General features: G+C 51.7%; 1 protein-coding gene across 6 annotated transcripts in view; it reads right to left on the bottom strand.

Annotated features, from left to right (window-relative positions):
• The window catches only part of TEX14 (testis expressed 14, intercellular bridge forming factor), a 2,253,432-nt gene that overhangs the window by 820,513 nt on the left and 1,414,162 nt on the right, over window positions 1-18,757 (bottom strand). For all 6 annotated transcript variants that reach the window (XM_078679858.1, XM_078679856.1, XM_078679860.1 and 3 more), the window contains one exon: window positions 12,740-12,890. In XM_078679858.1, coding sequence (XP_078535984.1) covers window positions 12,740-12,890 — 151 coding nt within the window. The remainder of the gene's footprint in view (window positions 1-12,739; window positions 12,891-18,757) is intronic.

Genomic DNA, 18,757 nt, shown 5'->3' with positions numbered 1-18,757 from the left:
GGTGGGGAGGGCTGTCCAGTTGTTCATCGCTGGTTTTAGTTTGTCGCGGGTGTTTGGTGGGGGTTCTGTGTGTTGGTTGTCTTTGTCGAAGTTGTCATAGATGCTTTGGATTTTATGGTGAAAGAAGGCGCTCAGTCTGTCGCAGAGGTCTTGTGAGGGAGGAATGTCAGTTGCCTCGCTGGTGGGTTGGGCGAACTCCTTGATGATGTTGAAGAGTTCTTTGCTATTGTATGCACGCGTGGAGATTCTGTCTTCAATCGCTTTTTTTCTAGTTTTTGCTGATGAGTTGTTGTGTGTTTCCTTGGATTTGGTGTTCCTAACACCAAATCCAAGGAAACACACAACAACTTCAAAGCCGCTACCAACGCCCACCACCAACTCACATTAACCATGAGTATACCTTTACCACGCATGCCTTGCATTGAAATGGCATGCGTGGTAAAGGCATAGTCATGGTAAAATTTGGTGTTGTAATGGTAGTCATTGTAATTGACATCGCGTAGTAATACCTGCGATGTAATGAGTCATATTCCTAAAGCATGTTTGTTCAGGGAGCGGTCATTAATCAGTGCAGCCTTAACTTCTCTTTGCCTCTTACTGGGGCCCCCTATTACTAGTCAGATGGTTTAGTGGGGCGATGCAGTACTTACAGCTGTTACAGGAAACAGAACCGCAGACGTACACAGACATGGTACTACACCCCAACTGGAACCCCACTCTCATGTTAACCAGCTCTTCGGATGTGTATGTCAGGCCGGACCAGCCCTCTACTGTACAACAGGTATAGTGGCTGGCGCTGGCCATGTTTGAGATGTGGACAGGCGCAGACGGGTTTGCCTTAGGCACGCCTTTGACTGCTCCGGCCATACTTTTATGTGACGCCTCCTCCTCCTCAACAGCGCAAATGGTAAGCGGACACCTTTATTTGTCACTTCTATGTAGGACTGCACAAAACTGATGTATTGTCTAATTTTTTCCAGCTCGAATGGCTTCGTGATTGTGAACACTAACTTTGTGGCCTCATTACACGTTTGGATTAAATGGGTGAGAAAAAGTGGTTTTAACAGTATGCGTTGTGGTAACAAAAGTGACAGGCAACAGTATAATAGGTGGTTAAGACTCCTATTTGTGGTCACATAGTCTACAGTTGACAATTTTGGTAAGTGACATCCATCTTGGGTTTGCTTCTTTGGTTTGTAGGCCCATTAGCCTTGCCAACATGATTTGTTTAAGGCAGCCGTAGAAGAAAGTGCAAGATAGATACGGTGGAGGTCTGAGGCAATCCGGCTGAGAACTAATATATGATTGCCTCACCACTTGTAATAGCCTTGAAGTGTTGAGTTTGTCCCTGTCATTTGCCTGCTATAACGTTTTTGTTTGCTTTTTCTACATGGCTTTGAGTGTGACATACGAGAGTGCTAGATTGTTTAGTACCATCTGGTCAATTTGCAGATTGTTGAGGGTTGAAGGTAGTTTCATTCTCAGGCAAAGATGTCCCAAAGGATGGCTTTCATGGTGTTAGGGAGAGGCTTTTCACGCTATAGTAACTATAATTATTCATTTATTCAAACAAATTATTATTATTTAATATGTTAATTGGGTTATACTTTGTTAATTTCTATTACATTTTAATTGTTGGCTGTTATGTTTGTAGGAATATAGTGTAGTATTTTAACTATATTATTAATGTTGTTTGTAATTGATGATAATGTTTGAAAATTGTAATACTTATGTAATTTTTTTTTATATTTGTTAAAATTAAGACATTTAGGGCTATATGTAGGTAATCATAATTTACCGATTCTTAAATGCCGAATTTTACCGATTTGGTATTTAAGAATCGGTAAATGTGATGTAGGTAATAAATCGGTAAAATGTACCGATTCGGTAGTATTTCTTATTACCGAATCGGTAATACCAATTCGGTAATGGGGAATACCTTCCCATTCATTCCTATGGGCCTAGAGGCCCATAGGAATGAATAGGAAGCCATTCACTATAACCCATTCGGTAAATACCGAATCGGTAATAGCGGGAGCATATTCAAGGGTGGCAGGGTGTCACATTGACACCCTGTTGCACCCCTGAATCGTGCATGTGTGCACATGTGGCGCACATACCTGCCCTAAGGGCATGTATGTCTGCCACATGGCACTTTTAAAAAAGCAAATAATTGCTTTTTTAAAGGTATTCGGTATTTACCACCAACTTGCAGTTGGTGGTAAATAACGAATCCTTAAAGCAGGAATGCACTCACTTGAGTGCTTCCTTCATAGGTTTTAAGGATTCGGTAATTTACCGATTGCTTAAAATAAGGAATCTGTATTTTACTGATTCCTTAAAATAACGAATCGGTAAATTACCGAATCCTTATTTAGGGCTTCCTACATTGGAAAGGGCTAAATACCGGTCGGTAACGGGAAAATTACCGATTTTCGGCCGTTACCGACCGGTATTAAGCTACCTACATTTGGCCCTTAATTCTTATAGTTAGAATTTTTTATTTTGTGGTATTTAATAGAGTTGTTAAAATATGCTATTTGTATGAAGTGAAGTACTCTATCTGTATCGTAGGAGTGAATGTAGTGGGAATAGTACATTTTACCCCTTCCAACGCTTTCCCTACTGTTGCACCTACTAAAGTGGGAATAGTAAATATAACCCCTCCTTAGTCCAAAGCTTTCCTTACTGATTTTTATTTATTTATTTAAATATATTTATTAACATTTAAGACGCTTGTGACAATACAATCGTACATTCTCAGAGTTATACATTGCCTGATGTCACATAATCTTGGGCACAAGTATAACTGGATTAATTACGTTCCACAGTTTTATATTAGTTTCATAACAAAAACTTTGACCCCAACAACGTGGGCTCCTTGAAATCGATCCTCCTGTCTATTAAACGTAAGCGTCTGATCTGGCTTCTCATTCTATCCAAAAACATTACTCTAAGAAATAACCGCAACTTCCATCCTCCCTTCCCCCAGCCACAACGTTATCCCTCCCCGCCTCCTCTGTCTGGTATACTCTCTATGACATAAAATTGTGTGCCAGTTGTACAATTCACTGCGTTATCTAACACATCAACTTTGTAGGTTCTCCTCTGTTTCACAGTTGTCACCCAGCTCACTATCCGATCCCACAATGCCATCACTGCTGACATCATCCACATAAAATCTGATGCACCTCCTCACACTCTAATATAACCTTTAATACACCCACTATAAAAAAACAGACTACCATTTTTGAAACCACAGACACACCAATACCAGTTACTTCACTCTTACGCACTCACTGATTCCTAGGTCTACACACACATCCACTCATTCACCTATACAGTCACTCATCAGTACAAGACTATCATATGCACTCATACACCTAGAGACACTCACACACCACCACTCATCCAGAGTTACTCACACACGTAGTCAGTCATGCAAAGATTCAATCCCACTCCCATTTACTCACATATACAGTTATACATACTCCAAATCACTTATTCAAACAGAAACAAACACATACTTACTCTCTTATACATTCACTGACACAAGTACACACTCATCCATACAGCCACTCTCACAATAACTGACTCTCACGTACAGTCATTTATATACTTCAACTCTCACATGCACTGCCTTTTACATATGTAGTTACTTAGACATGTACCATTGAAACATCCATTCATTTACCAACACACCGATACAAACACTCACCCATACAGCTGTTTCCACATCTCTTGAACCCATACACACAGTGAATCAACCACTCAAACATCTATGCACAGATTTACACACCTCCTAACCACCCACACACACTCAGGCACCCTTACAAATACTCAGGCAACCAAACAAACTCATTGAGCAGCTAAGACAAAAAGCAAAGAAACTGATACAGACATTCACACAGTTTAGTCACTAACCTATGCATTCAGTAAGACACTTGTAATCACTCACTTAAACAGTTAGGGTCCGATTCTCAGAACTAACTTAAGACAAAATCCTAAACTTACTACTTTTGGTATTCACAGAATGCACTTACTACTTTTGGGATTCACAATCAATCAAGACATTTGTAGAGCGCACTACTTACCCGGAGGGTCTCAAGGCGCTTGGGGGAGGGGGGGGGGGGGTGCTGCTACTGCTCGAACAGCCAGGTCTTGAGCTTCTTCCTGAAGGAGAGGTGGTCTTGGGTCAGGCGCAGGTCGGTCGGGAGGGAGTTCCAGGTCTTGGCGGCCAGGTAGGAGAAGGACCTTCCTCCTGTTGTCGCTCTTCGGACGCGGGGAACGGCGGCGAGGGCGTGACTGGCTGATCGGAGGTGGCGTTTGGGAGCGTAGAAGTTGATGCGGTTGTTGAGGTAGCTCGGGCCCTGATCGTGAAGGGCTTTGTGTGCGTGGGTGAGGAGACGGAAGGTGATTCTTTTGTTGACGGGGAGCCAATGGAGGTCTCTCAGATGTCCGGAGATGTGGCTGTGTCGTGGGATGTCGAGGATGAGTCTGGCTGATCCGCTGGAGTCTCTTCTGGAGCTTGGCGGTGGTTCCGGCGTAGAGGGCGTTGCCGTAGTCCAGACGGCTGGTGACGAGGGCCTGGGTGACCGTCTTCCTGGTCTCGGTGGGGATCCACCGGAAGATCTTCCGTAGCATGCGCAGGATGTTGAAGCACGACGAGGAGACGGCGTTGACTTGTCTGGTCATGGAGAGGGAGGAGTCCAGGATGAAGCCCAGGTTGCGTGCGTGGTCTGTCGGTTTGGGTGCGGTGCCCAGGGCGGGGGGGCCACCAGGAGTCATCCCAGGCGGAGGGCGAGGAGCCCAGGATGAGGACTTCCGTCTTGTCTGAGTTCAGTTTCAGGCGGCTGGTCGTCATCCACTCGGCTACTTCTTTCATCCCTTCGTGAAGGTTGGCTCTGGCGGCGGCGGGGTCGTTGGTCAGGGAGAGGATCAGCTGGGTGTCGTCCGCATAGGAGATGATGTTGAGGTTGTGCTGGCGTGCGATGGCCGCGAGGGGGCTCATGTAGACGTTGAAGAGGGTGGGGCTCAGCGAGGATCCTTGAGGGACGCCGCAGATGACTTCGGTGGCCTCTGACTTGTACGGTGGTAGGCGGACTCTCTGTGTTCTTCCGTCGAGGAAGGAGATGATCCATTCCAGTGCTTTCTCCTGGATTCCGACGTTGCTGAGGCGCTGCACTAGGGTGCGGTGGCAGACAGTGTCAAAAGCCGCAGAGAGGTCTAGGAGGATGAGGGCCGCTGTTTCTCCGATGTCCATCAGGGCTCGGATGTCATCGGTGGCAGCGATGAGGGCGGTCTCGGTGCTGTGGTTGGCTCGGAAGCCAGACTGGGAGGGGTCGAGGGATCCATTCGTCTCGAGGAAGGCGGCCAGCTGTTTGTTGGCGGTCTTCTCGATGACTTTGGCTGGAAACGGGAGGAGCGAGATGGGGCGGTAATTCTTGAGTTCGGTGGGGTCCGTTGTAGGTATCTTGAGTAGGGCGCTGAGTTCGGCGTGCTTCCAGCTCTCCGGGAAGGTGGCGGTGTCGAAGGAGGTGTTGATGATGTCCCGCAGGTGGGGTGCGATGACGGCGTCGGCCTTGTTGAAGACGTGGTGAGGGCATGGGTCAGTTGGAGATCCGGAGTGGATAGAGTTCATCATGCGGACGGTGTCATCGGTGCTGATCGGAGTCCAGGCGCGGAGGGTGGTGGTGGGGGGCGGTGGTTCGGTCGTGGCGTGCGTCGGTTGGGTGCTGAAGCTGTTGTGTATGTCCGCGATCTTGTTGTGGAAGTAGGAGGCGAGGGAGTTGCAGAGGTCTTGCGAGGGGGTGATGTCGTTGTTTCCGGCGTTGGGGTTGGAGAGCTCTTTCACGATGTTGAAGAGTTCCTTGCAGTTGTGTGCGTTGTTGTCCAGCCGGTCCTTGAATGCAGTTTTCTTGGTGGCGCGGATCAGTTGGTGGTGCTTTCGGGTGGCAAGCTTGAGGGTGGTCATGTTGTCCGGTGTTGGTTCTCTTCTCCAGGCTTTCTCGAGGGCTCGGCAGTTCTTCTTGGAGCTCTTGAGTTCGTCGGTGAACCATGGGGCCTTCTTGCTGCCGGGTCTGCTGGGCGGGGTCCTCAGTGGGGCGAGTTCGTCCGCCCAGTTGCTGATCCACTTCGTGAGGTTGTCGGCGGCCTGGCTGGGGTTCGCTGAGCTGGAGGGAGGGTGCTGGCTCAGGGACGCGGCGAGCTGGTCGGCTGTGATCTTGTTCCAGCTTCTTCGAGCAACCTGTTGCAGGTGGTGGTGGATCGTCGTTCTTTTGAAGGTGAAGTGGACGCAGCTGTGGTCCGTCCAGTGGAGTCCGGTGGCGTGGCTGAAGGCGATGTCTTTGCTGGATGAGAAGACAGCGTCGAGTGTGTGTCCGGCGAGGTGGGTGGGGGTGGACACCAGCTGCTTGAGGCCGAGGTTGGCTAGGTTGTCGAGCAGGGTGATGGTGTTGCGGTCGTTGTTGTTCTCCAGGTGGAAGTTGATGTCCCCCAGGAGGATGTAGTCAGCGGAGGGGAGGGCCTGCGGGCTGATGAAGTCGGCGATGTCCTCGCTGAATTGTGTGCGTGGTCCCGGGGGTCGGTAGATCAGGGTGCCTCTGAGGGTGGTCTTCGGGTCGGTGTGGATCTGGAAGTGCAGGTGTTCGGCGGTTGTCAGAGTGTCGTCGGTGTTGGTCGTGATGCGGATGGTGTCCCTGTGGATGATGGCGATGCCTCCTCCTGTGTTGTTGATGCGATCCCTTCGGATGATCTTGTAGCCCTCTGGGATGGCGATGGCGATGTCGGGCGCTGAGGAGTCGTTCATCCAGGTTTCCGTGAGGAAGGCGACGTCAGGAGCTGTGGTGTCGAGGAGGTTCCAGAGTTCGATGGCGTGTCTGTGGACGGAGCGGGTGTTGAGGAGGATGCACTTCAGGTGGTTGCTGCTGCTGTTCGGCTTGGCGGGTGTTGGTGCGGGGCAGGTCCGGATGCAGGTGAACTTGCAGGCGTGGCAGCTGAAGGGTCCGTGGGTCCGTTTCGGGGTGGCTCGGTAGCAGCCTGGTATTCGGCCGGTGTTGAGTGCGTTGATGGTGGCGGCGTCGTAGGTCCGGCGGGAGGGCTGGGGTCTGCGAGGGCCAGGGTTCCTGGCACTGGGCGCGGTCCAGGCGCGGACGGGCGCAGACGGGCTTACCTTTGGCGCGCCTTCGGCGCACAATCGGCGCGCCCGCTGCGCGTGCACGCTGCACGTTGGCCACTCTGCCATAAGAGGAGGGTGGAGGGGGCGGAGCGAGGGAGGGGCAGCTGGGAGGCGGGAGCGGGGCGGCGAATGGGAAGGCTCCTGGTGGAGGGGGGCGGGGCCGCAGGGGATCAGCGGCGGGGAGCGGGGATGTGGCGGGGGCACAGCGGGAGTAAAAACGGCGGGAAAAACGGCGGGAAAGCGGTGGACTGGGCAAGAGACTGGCAGGAAGAAAAAAGCTGGGCAAAGCGGGGGAAAGCAGTCCCAACACAGGGGGGACAGACCAGAGTGCGGAGGCAGAGGCAGGAAAAGAAAAGGTCACGCAGGCAGCAGAAGCGGCGCTGCGCTTCAGAAGCAGAGACCACGCCTCATGGTCAGGGGCACAGCTGCGAGCAGCGGCGGGAACAGGCAGCAGGGCACACCCACGGGGAGTGTGCGCAGTGCGTGGAGCAGTGACCGGCCCAGAGGCACAGAGGTCACAGGTCCCCACTGCGTGCACTCCTCCCTATATGCTCCAGTGGGAGGGAGGGGCAGCTGGGAGGCGGGAGCGGGGCAGCGAATGGGAAGGCTCCTGGTGGAGGGGGGCGGGGCCGCAGGGGATCAGCGGCGGGGAGCGGGGATGTGGCGGGGGCACAGCGGGAGTAAAAACGGCGGGAAAAACGGCGGGAAAGCGGCGGACTGGGCAAGAGACTGGCAGGAAGAAAAAAGCTGGGCAAAGCGGGGGAAAGCAGTCCCAACACAGGGGGGACAGACCAGAGTGCGGAGGCAGAGGCAGGAAAAGAAAAGGTCACGCAGGCAGCAGAAGCGGCGCTGCGCTTCAGAAGCAGAGACCACGCCTCGTGGTCAGGGGCACAGCTGCGAGCAGCGGCGGGAACGGGCAGCAGGGCACACCCACGGGGAGTGTGCGCAGTGCGTGGAGGAGTGACCGGCCCAGAGGCACAGAGGTCACAGGTCCCCACTGCGTGCACTCCTCCCTATATGCTCCAGTGGGAGGGAGGGGCAGCTGGGAGGCGGGAGCGGGGCGGCGAATGGGAAGGCTCCTGGTGGAGGGGGGCGGGGCCGCAGGGGATCAGCGGCGGGGAGCGGGGATGTGGCGGGGGCACAGCGGGAGTAAAAACTGCGGGAAAAACGGCGGGATAGCGGCGGACTGGGCAAGAGACTGGCAGGAAGAAAAAAGCTGGGCAAAGCGGGGGAAAGCAGTCCCAGCACAGGGGGGACAGACCAGAGTGCGGAGGCAGAGGCAGGAAAAGAAAAGGTCACGCAGGCAGCAGAAGCGGCGCTGCGCTTCAGAAGCAGAGATCACGCCTCGTGGTCAGGGGCACAGCTGCAAGCAGCGGCGGGAACGGGCAGCAGGGCACACCCACGGGGAGTGTGCGCAGTGCGTGGAGGAGTGACCGGCCCAGAGGCACAGAGGTCACAGGTCCCCACTGCGTGCACTCCTCCCTATATGCTCCAGTGGGAGGGAGGGGCAGCTGGGAGGCGGGAGCGGGGCGGCGAATGGGAAGGCTCCTGGTGGAGGGGGGCGGGGCTGCAGGGGATCAGCGGCGGGGAGCGGGGATGTGGCGGGGGCACAGCGGGAGTAAAAACGGCGGGAAAAACGGCGGGAAAGCGGCGGACTGGGCAAGAGACTGGCAGGAAGAAAAAAGCTGGGCAAAGCGGGGGAAAGCAGTCCCAACACAGGGGGGACAGACCAGAGTGCGGAGGCAGAGGCAGGAAAAGAAAAGGTCACGCAGGCAGCAGAAGCGGCGCTGCGCTTCAGAAGCAGAGACCACGCCTCGTGGTCAGGGGCACAGCTGCGAGCAGCGGCGGGAACGGGCAGCAGGGCACACCCACGGGGAGTGTGCGCAGTGCGTGGAGCAGTGACCGGCCCAGAGGCACAGAGGTCACAGGTCCCCACTGCGTGCACTCCTCCCTATATGCTCCAGTGGGAGGGAGGGGCAGCTGGGAGGCGGGAGCGGGGCAGCGAATGGGAAGGCTCCTGGTGGAGGGGGGCGGGGCCGCAGGGGATCAGCGGCGGGGAGCGGGGATGTGGCGGGGGCACAGCGGGAGTAAAAACGGCGGGAAAAACGGCGGGAAAGCGGCGGACTGGGCAAGAGACTGGCAGGAAGAAAAAAGCTGGGCAAAGCGGGGGAAAGCAGTCCCAACACAGGGGGGACAGACCAGAGTGCGGAGGCAGAGGCAGGAAAAGAAAAGGTCACGCAGGCAGCAGAAGCGGCGCTGCGCTTCAGAAGCAGAGACCACGCCTCGTGGTCAGGGGCACAGCTGCGAGCAGCGGCGGGAACGGGCAGCAGGGCACACCCACGGGGAGTGTGCGCAGTGCGTGGAGGAGTGACCGGCCCAGAGGCACAGAGGTCACAGGTCCCCACTGCGTGCACTCCTCCCTATATGCTCCAGTGGGAGGGAGGGGCAGCTGGGAGGCGGGAGCGGGGCGGCGAATGGGAAGGCTCCTGGTGGAGGGGGGCGGGGCCGCAGGGGATCAGCGGCGGGGAGCGGGGATGTGGCGGGGGCACAGCGGGAGTAAAAACGGCGGGAAAAACGGCGGGATAGCGGCGGACTGGGCAAGAGACTGGCAGGAAGAAAAAAGCTGGGCAAAGCGGGGGAAAGCAGTCCCAACACAGGGGGGACAGACCAGAGTGCGGAGGCAGAGGCAGGAAAAGAAAAGGTCACGCAGGCAGCAGAAGCGGCGCTGCGCTTCAGAAGCAGAGACCACGCCTCGTGGTCAGGGGCACAGCTGCGAGCAGCGGCGGGAACGGGCAGCAGGGCACACCCACGGGGAGTGTGCGCAGTGCGTGGAGGAGTGACCGGCCCAGAGGCACAGAGGTCACAGGTCCCCACTGCGTGCACTCCTCCCTATATGCTCCAGTGGGAGGGAGGGGCAGCTGGGAGGCGGGAGCGGGGCGGCGAATGGGAAGGCTCCTGGTGGAGGGGGGCGGGGCTGCAGGGGATCAGCGGCGGGGAGCGGGGATGTGGCGGGGGCACAGCGGGAGTAAAAACGGCGGGAAAAACGGCGGGAAAGCGGCGGACTGGGCAAGAGACTGGCAGGAAGAAAAAAGCTGGGCAAAGCGGGGGAAAGCAGTCCCAACACAGGGGGGACAGACCAGAGTGCGGAGGCAGAGGCAGGAAAAGAAAAGGTCACGCAGGCAGCAGAAGCGGCGCTGCGCTTCAGAAGCAGAGACCACGCCTCGTGGTCAGGGGCACAGCTGCGAGCAGCGGCGGGAACGGGCAGGAGGGCACACCCACGGGGAGTGTGCGCAGTGCGTGGAGGAGTGACCGGCCCAGAGGCACAGAGGTCACTTACTACTTTTGGTATTCACAGAATGGATTTACGACTACTAACTTTACATCCGCACTCGGAGGTGGAGATTCTGGCCTGGAGGCGGAGCTTCCAGCCTGGAGGCAGAGCTTCTGGCTTAGAGGTGGAGCTTCCGGCCCGGACGTGGAGATTTCGGCCATGGCTAAATCTCTGCCACCGGCCCGAATCCCCACCTCCGAGCCAGACACTCCGCCTCCAGGCCGGAAGCTCCTCGACTGGGCCAGAAGCTTCGCATCCGGGCCGGAATCTCCGGCCCGAGTGCGTATGTAAAGTTAGTAGTCGTAAATCCATTCTGTGAATACCAAAAGTAGTAAGTGCATTCTGGGAATACCAAAAGTAGTAAGTGCATTCAGTGAATACCAAAAGTAGTAAGTTTAGGATTTTGTTCTGTGAATCGGGCCCACAGTCACGCATCTACTAAATCCTCCATCCAGACACTTCTACACCCACTCATTCTTCAATACACCATGGCATATATATAATAATTATTTAAACTTTTAAGAAAAACAGTCACTGGATGATGTCATCAGTGATGTCATTTGAGATGTCATCAGTGATGTCACTGACCATGTCATGATTGATGTAATATGTGACATCATCAGCAGTGCATTTCGGGTGCGCGAGTTATAGTTAGCTCAACTAACTATAACAGGGGAATTTCTATGGTTTTGTACAAGAGAAATGTCCAACTAACTATAACGTCCCTGAAACCTATGTTTTTTCCAGTGAATATATATCTGCACACACACACACATATATATATAACTCCCGTAGTCACACATTCATCAAGGAGTGACGTCTGTTCGTTTACCTACAGTGATTTCGTCGGGTAACTAGGACGGTCACTGTAGGTGAATGGGAGGTCATTACAGGTAACAACAGGAGCCATGCCCCCTGGTACCTGACCATGGTGTAAAATATCCCCCAAGTTGGGTAATCATCTCCTTTCTACTTTTATTAGCCCTGATAAATGCCAGAAACCATGTATTAGGCTAGATTTGGGGCAGAAACATGTTGGGAGGAAAATAGCTGTGAGAGCCAAAATGCCTTTCAGCAAATAATCATAGATTTAAGGGTCATAATGCCCAGAAATATCTTTCTCAGTTCTTTCAACTATTCCTAGAGGACCTTATTTATGAAGGCCTGCGTCACTATTGCGCCGCCGTTACGTCACTTTTAATAATGCACCTTGTTGCGCCACATCCTCTAGGCAGAGGTGTCACTTTATAAACCCCTGCGCTACATTATACCTGTGTCAGATATAATTTATGCAGGGTGGGTGTTCCCCCGCAAGAAAGGGTCGTAGGAGTGGCACAGTGAAATCTATAAGATTTTACTGTGCCACTTCTAGGACGCCAATGCGTCAAAACCTCATGTCTGCCTCACGGCAGGCGTAAGGGTGACACAGGCCCTTTTACATGGGGCTTGCCCCATGTGAAAGGAACATTGCTTGAGTTCCGACAAACTCCAGCAATGCCCCACTTCTGCGCCGACAGATACATCAGTAATACAGTTGCATCTGTCATTCCTTGCGACATGATGCGTCATACAGTAAATATGGCGCATCAAAGGTGTCGCAAGGAGGGCGCACTGAGAAGTGTTGCATCGCTGATTTCACACCGCGATGCAACACTTCTCATAAATGAGGCCCACGGTACCTAAGAATAAAAGGAATTCCTATAGGGTTACCCTAAGGTATTTTTATTTGGATCCCTGTAATTATCCTGGAATTATTATTCAAAAACTCCCTCATATTCATGAGGTTGAGTCAGTTCTGGGAGCACTATCGAGGGTTGGTTGAGGAAGACTATGATGACGCATGCAACCTTACGTGGGTGAGGCTTCCTCATCCAAAACACCTGAATCTGGTATTTCCACCTAGGGATATTTACGTTTTAGAGGACATAGAGTATCTTTCTCCTCGTTATCTCCCTTTTTGTTTGCCTAGTACATAAGGCTCACTGTTTTCATAAAAATCCTTCAAACCACTCACCCAACTAATTGATTTTGCATCTCTACAGAGTAGGCTGATTGTACATTTCTGACTTAGCCAGCTGCATGTACAAAATGACCAACAGAACAGTGGCAAACAACATTACTCATAGTAGCAGCATTTCTTGTTATCTAATGAATATAGCAAATCTGAGCAGCGCTATTGTGTCAGTCTTCAATCAAAAACACATTATGGGAACAGGAAATATCCACCGTACCAATTTCATGTGTCTTCTCAACAGGAGGATCCAGCAATTCCCTCTTGGTTTCCGATCTGGGCGCTAAGCAAACATTTATATCTGGATTTATGTTGTGTCTCTGTACATTTAAACTTTCAGCCACTCCTGTCCTTCGAGATTCCATCATGTCCTGTAAATCAAGCAAGTAGTGTTTTATTTTAATATTCTGCAGTACTTTAGACATACTCCTTAATCTATACATGCAGACAAACAAAATGCATTCCTATGGAATTATATGCTTGAGAATTCAGTGACTGCAAACACTTGAAATGGGTAATACGTGCTACTGTGCATGGGAAACAAGCATTGGCATAGCCAATAGGTCTCGCCTTTGGGACCTTGTAAGTGTTTAGTCAGAGATGTTAGCAATGTTTTTAAGGTATGTTGTAGAGCAATGTAGCTGCTGTGTTCAGTACTGTAAAGTTTGTGTGCAAGTTGTGTTTAGGGTAGTGACGTAAGGACAGTGGCATGGTGTGGAATGTAGTGGTGAGTTGTGATATGAGGTGTGTTAGTGGGATGTATGTGTGTAGTGTGTTTTGCTGGTGTGTATGTTGGTGGTATATGTCCTGGTGGGCTGGGACAGCTGACTCCTACCGACATCACATTCTACTTACGAGGCAACAATGTACCCATAGGATGCACCGACTGTCACCCGCTTGTTTTGAGGTGATTCACTTTATTGCAAACATTTTACTGGTGTCCTGTAATCTCTTGTCAACTTCTCAATAAAGCCTTTTAAAAAAGAAAAATGGCGGGGGCGCTTTTCGATCACTGACATTTCAGCGCCTGGTATGGGGCAGTAAGAACTATGAAAATCTACAATAAAGATGTGTTTTGGCTTTCAAAAGTCTTTATCCTGAATCAGAATGTGCTTGAATGTATTCATTTGTTTTTCCAGTTTTTATATAGCGCTAACTTTACCCGTCGGTATCTGAGTGGTTTACATAAGTTCCAGCTCCATTACACACAGTCACGGTCAATTTTTCGGAGGAAGACCGGCACGGGGAAATTAAGTGATTTGCCCAGGATCACAGGATGTTGAGCTGAAGCTGAGAGTCAGACCTTGTTCCTCTGTTTTTAAAGTCTACAGCTCAGGCAGTTACACCTCAACCTCTATTCAATGATTATGGGTACAACCCCGAGCGTTGCCCTGAGGGCACAGTAAATATGCATTACAAGATGTTCACAAGCTATACACAATGTGCCGTGCTTTTGCTTTTACTTGTTTCTCTCCGATCTTCACTCGGAGCTACAGGACTCAAATTGCTGGAACACATTATTTATGAACACGGCTGTATGCACGAGCCAACAATGGACCTATAAAATGCACTGGACTGTCACCCACGCGTTTTGAGGAGATTCACTTTATTGTAAACATTTTGGCGGTGTCCTGTAATCTCTTGTCAACTTCTCAATAAAGTCGTAAAAAAAAGGGGAGGGGGGGTGCATTTCGATCACTGACATTTCAGCGCCTTGTCAGGGACTTTCAAGTCTGTATCCAGAATTAGAATGCACTTGCATGTATTTATTTGTTTTTGCAGTTTTTATATAGCGCTAACTCTACCCTACGGTATCTGGGTGGTTTACATAAATTCCAGTTCCGTTACACATGGCCACGTTCATTTTTTCAGAGGAAGACCGGCACAGGGAAATTAAGTGATTTGCCCAGGATCACAGGAAGTTGAGCTGAGCTGAGACTCAAACCGCGCTACAAATAACAAACAAAGAAGAGTGGGAGGCGGTGCAAACATGGAGCGCAGGCTGCTAATGAAAACAAGAAGCTCAAGAGGAGTGGTGGGGCGGGCACAGGAATGCAGCTGTCGCCCAGCGCGCCGCTGCTCGCTTCCGAGAGCAAAACGCCATGGGAGTTAACATTACAAAAAGAGGTGGGACATGCACCCGCCTTTAGCCATTTGCGTGCTTTCATTAGTGAAAGACACACGCAAAAGCGTTTCCGATGTGTGGGAGGGTCAGACCCACACGGAGAAGTTTTGAGTACTTACAAGGAGCCTCCCATAGAGCAGAGCATGCACGTTGCGCTAGGCTCTACCTAAAGGACAGGATGTTGCCTGAAACCTTCTCAGCAGTCAATGTAGGCAGGAGAGTACTCATCTGGGTGACAGAAACAGTAATTATACCTTCAGCAGCAGCTACACAGTAAACCTTTCCACCAGTGTAGCTCCTGTTGGGTCTAAGACTGATATAGGATCGGGGGTATGATTTACAAGAGGAATGAATGATATTTGAGTGGAACAATGGTAGGCTTTACATAGAGAGTGCTACTGCGCTCCAATCAGGGTTGATGATCACCTTCAGCATGTATAATAAAAGGGGGAGACTAAATACCTTTTGTAAAGTTGGGACTGAAGACTGCATATGAGAAAAGCTAATGGTAGAAATTCTGGTGATGATCCAGTGCAACTATGTAAAGAAATTAGGGAGTTCTTGGACAAAGGAGTGAATACTGTAACAAGTACTGTAACAGGGACTTACTCCCTTGAGCTTGATAATTGATTAAATCAACAGAACTCCTTGGTATTTTTTTTTACTCTCCAGCCCTTGGTGTTAACTTCCATCTTAGTAACAATGGGGCATATTATCAAGGGATTTATCTCAGCTTTTGTGGCTTTAAAAGCCAAGAAAGCGGAGATAAAATTATCTCCCTATCAGCAACAGGGTGCTAACACGTAAATTTGCATGTTAGCACCCTTTTTCTCTATGCTTCCCCTTGCATCTCTAATGAGATGCAAAGGGGGCGTTCCAGAGAAAAATAATAGGACAAATGTTGTTAAGCGACGTTTCTCCTATTATCAAGGATTTCGCTAACCCTGTTAGTGATAAAAAAAGCAGTGCTAACCGTGGTTAGCGCTGTTTTTTTTACACCTGGTATTTTCCTGACTTAGCCATGATATCCTATGGAAGGTGGATATCATGGCTAAGTTTGTGAGCCCCTATCATCAAGCTTACGCCAAACTTCGAGAGATTATCGTTGGTTTTCCAGCGATAATCTCTCATTTGGCAGTTAGAGCGAGGATTTTTATCACTTCTGAGATAAACCTTGCTAATAGCAAGTTATCTCTGCGATAATTTCCGGCGATGCTTAGCGTTAAAAAATGTGTTGCTAAGCCTCGTTAGCGATAAATATCGCTAATCGTTGGTAATATGCCCCAATGAGTGCACAAGCCAAAAAAAAGGAAGTTCCGTACTTTCAACTTGAATAAAGAAATATTCCAGGCAATAGAAAATAAATACAATGCTGAGCCTTGAGAGGGCGGCCCGGGACGTCCCGAGAGGTAGGGATCGCTGGGGGCCGCCCCCGCCTCATCATTATGAGGTGTGCTGGTTCCCTGGCGGCAAAGACGCCCCACCCCCGTCCGCTGCGGCACTGCCCAGGGACGGCTGGAGGGGGTGCTGAGGGAGACGGGCGGACGTGGCCCACCTGACATTTGTGACTCTGGGGATGCGAGTCACGTGAGCCCGGTGCTTGGGGCCTGTTCAGTTCGGCGGCCCTGGGCGCACGGAGTTGGTGGGATCGGAAACAGGACAGTGCAGCTCCCCGTTTGGGGGCATCGGGACAGCGGTGCTGGGGAGGATTGATCCAGACAGACCTAGGGCCTGAATTGACCTGGAGCCACGGGCACGCATAGGGAGCCTGAGAGGGCAAGAAGCAACCTCCACCCAACCACTGGAGAAGGGAGGCGAACACCAGACAGGAAGCCCTGGGGGTGTCTGAGACCCCGGGTTGCACGTGAGGCCAGACCTTGCACCAATAGACCTCAGAGTTGCCCTGAGACGCGTGGGCCAGGCATGGGGAGGGATAGTCCACTGAGAAACGCCCAAGCTAACAAAATAATGCAGTACACCATGCAAGGCCATGCAGCTATGGACCGCCTCAGGAAGGAGCCGAAGCAGGGTGCTCGTCAGGATTCGGCAGCTAAAGACAAATCGGACATACTGGAAGCCATACGTGAATGTCGAGTGGCGCTAGAAACCAAGATGGACGGTATGGCCATGGATATTAATGACCTGCGCCTGGATCTTAAAAAGGTGGCGGTCCGGGTCACCACAACCGAAGGAGATCTACACGTGTTTCAAACCGAGATCCAACAGCTCCGGGAGACGATATCGGCCCTACAAGAACACACAACCCGACTGGAGGATAGGGCAGTAGACGCAGAGGGGGCGATCAAGGAGAAACAACCTCTGCTTTTTGGGATTTCCGGTAAATGCGGAGGGGCCAGAAGCAGACTTATTCCTGGAGGATTGGATCGGCTCTGCATTCCCTACCCTCCGGCTCTCTAAGATGTTTGCCGTGGGAAGAGCCCACCGCTCCCTCGGGCCGCCGCCGAAACCGGGGGCCCCGCGTAGAGCCTTGATTGCTAGAATGTTTAACTTTAGGGACAGGGACATGATCCTGAAGTATATCCGCATCAATGGTCCGCCCAGGTTTGAGAACCACGATATTCACATATTCACAAAAAATTACAAGACCTACCTACAAAATGACTTTTGGGGGTCAAGTGCCGCCTGCGGAACCTCAGTGTCAAATACAGTTTAATGTTCCAGGCCAGACTCCGAGTACAATATGGTGACAAGATACACTTCTTTGGTAATCCTACGGAGGTATTGGATTGGATGGACGCGATGGGACTGGATGGCCGCGACCAGAATCAGGGCTGGCAAGAAGAGGAGGAGTGGTCAGCAACGTCATCCTCAGCTCCGCACAGGAGAGCAGAGGCCTGGGGTCCAAGGTTTGGTGGATGCATCAGGGTGGGCCCGGATAGCACCCTTCACGCCAAACTGGAAGCAATCCCGGCACAGAACCAGTTCTCGCCCTTATGTTTGGTACAGGAAACGTAGTCGGACCTGGGGGACATCACCGGCCAGCTCGAGGGTGGTTCCTGAAATACACTTGAGAGACGGACACCGGCTTACGACCCTGGGGTTCTGGGCCATGGTAACTGTAAGTACAGGATGGGCCTGATTGACATTTACCTTCACTGTGGGGCTAGGACATGGAGGCCCCGGGCCCGGAGGTACCGAGGGAAGGAGGCAAGGTAATGTTCTGCTTAGGGGGTCTCTTTTCCGCCACTGACACTTTTCGATGTGCCGGCTGTGGTGTGCTGTGGCGGCCCGGCTAGACTTTTGGTTGGGCGGGGCCGTGCGGCGCCAGTCAGTTCGGCTGATGATCGGAGACCGGAAGAGGGACTGGATCTGAGAAAGTTGGATATCTTATAGTGGTTACTTCAAGTTGGGGGGGTATTCTGGGGGTGGGCAGAGCTTTGGGGCGGGGTCCTGAGTCCTCAGACCAGGGTTGGGTTATGAGACTGGGGTACTACTGCCTGAGGGAGGGGTGGGAGATTTGCACTGTTGCTGTTTTCTTTGGTTTACGGCCGGGTCTGGTCTATGCTGTGCTACTAGAGGTCAGGAGCGATTGTTACGCAATGGGACACACTACATCCTGGGTGGTGGTCCTGTAGGCAGAGGCGGGGGGCTGCCACGCCAACGGAGAATAACTCATGCCAGGTGACACCCAGAAATATAAATTTATAACGTGGAATGTCCAGGGGCTTAATAATGTAATCAAAAGAATACGGGTGGCAACTTACCTCAGATGGTATGGAATCAGTATAGCTCTGCTTCAACAGACGTATTTGTGGGGAGACTGTCTTAAGTACATCCAGGCCATTGGAGGGGCCAGTTTTTAGCGACCTCCTATTCGGGGTTTGCGAGGGGAGCGCTTATTTTGGTGGCCCCGGGAGTGCCCTTCAAAGCCATGCATGTTAGACAAGATCGAGAGGGGAGATACGTGATTGTGGTGGGGACGCTGGATGGCCGATGCATGTGCATGGTGAATGTATACGCCCCAAATAGTGACGATGGGGAGTTTTTGAGTCAGGTCTTGGGGCAGTTGGACCTGGATCCAGATACGGTATTGATAATTGCAGGGGATTTTAACTGTGCCCTGGATGGGGAGATAGACAGGCACCCCCCCAA

The sequence above is a fragment of the Lissotriton helveticus genome, chromosome 3_1 (assembly GCF_964261635.1).
Source record: "Lissotriton helveticus chromosome 3_1, aLisHel1.1, whole genome shotgun sequence".
Lineage (NCBI taxonomy): Eukaryota > Metazoa > Chordata > Amphibia > Caudata > Salamandridae > Lissotriton > Lissotriton helveticus.
This window is presented reverse-complemented; position numbering and strand designations above follow the sequence as displayed.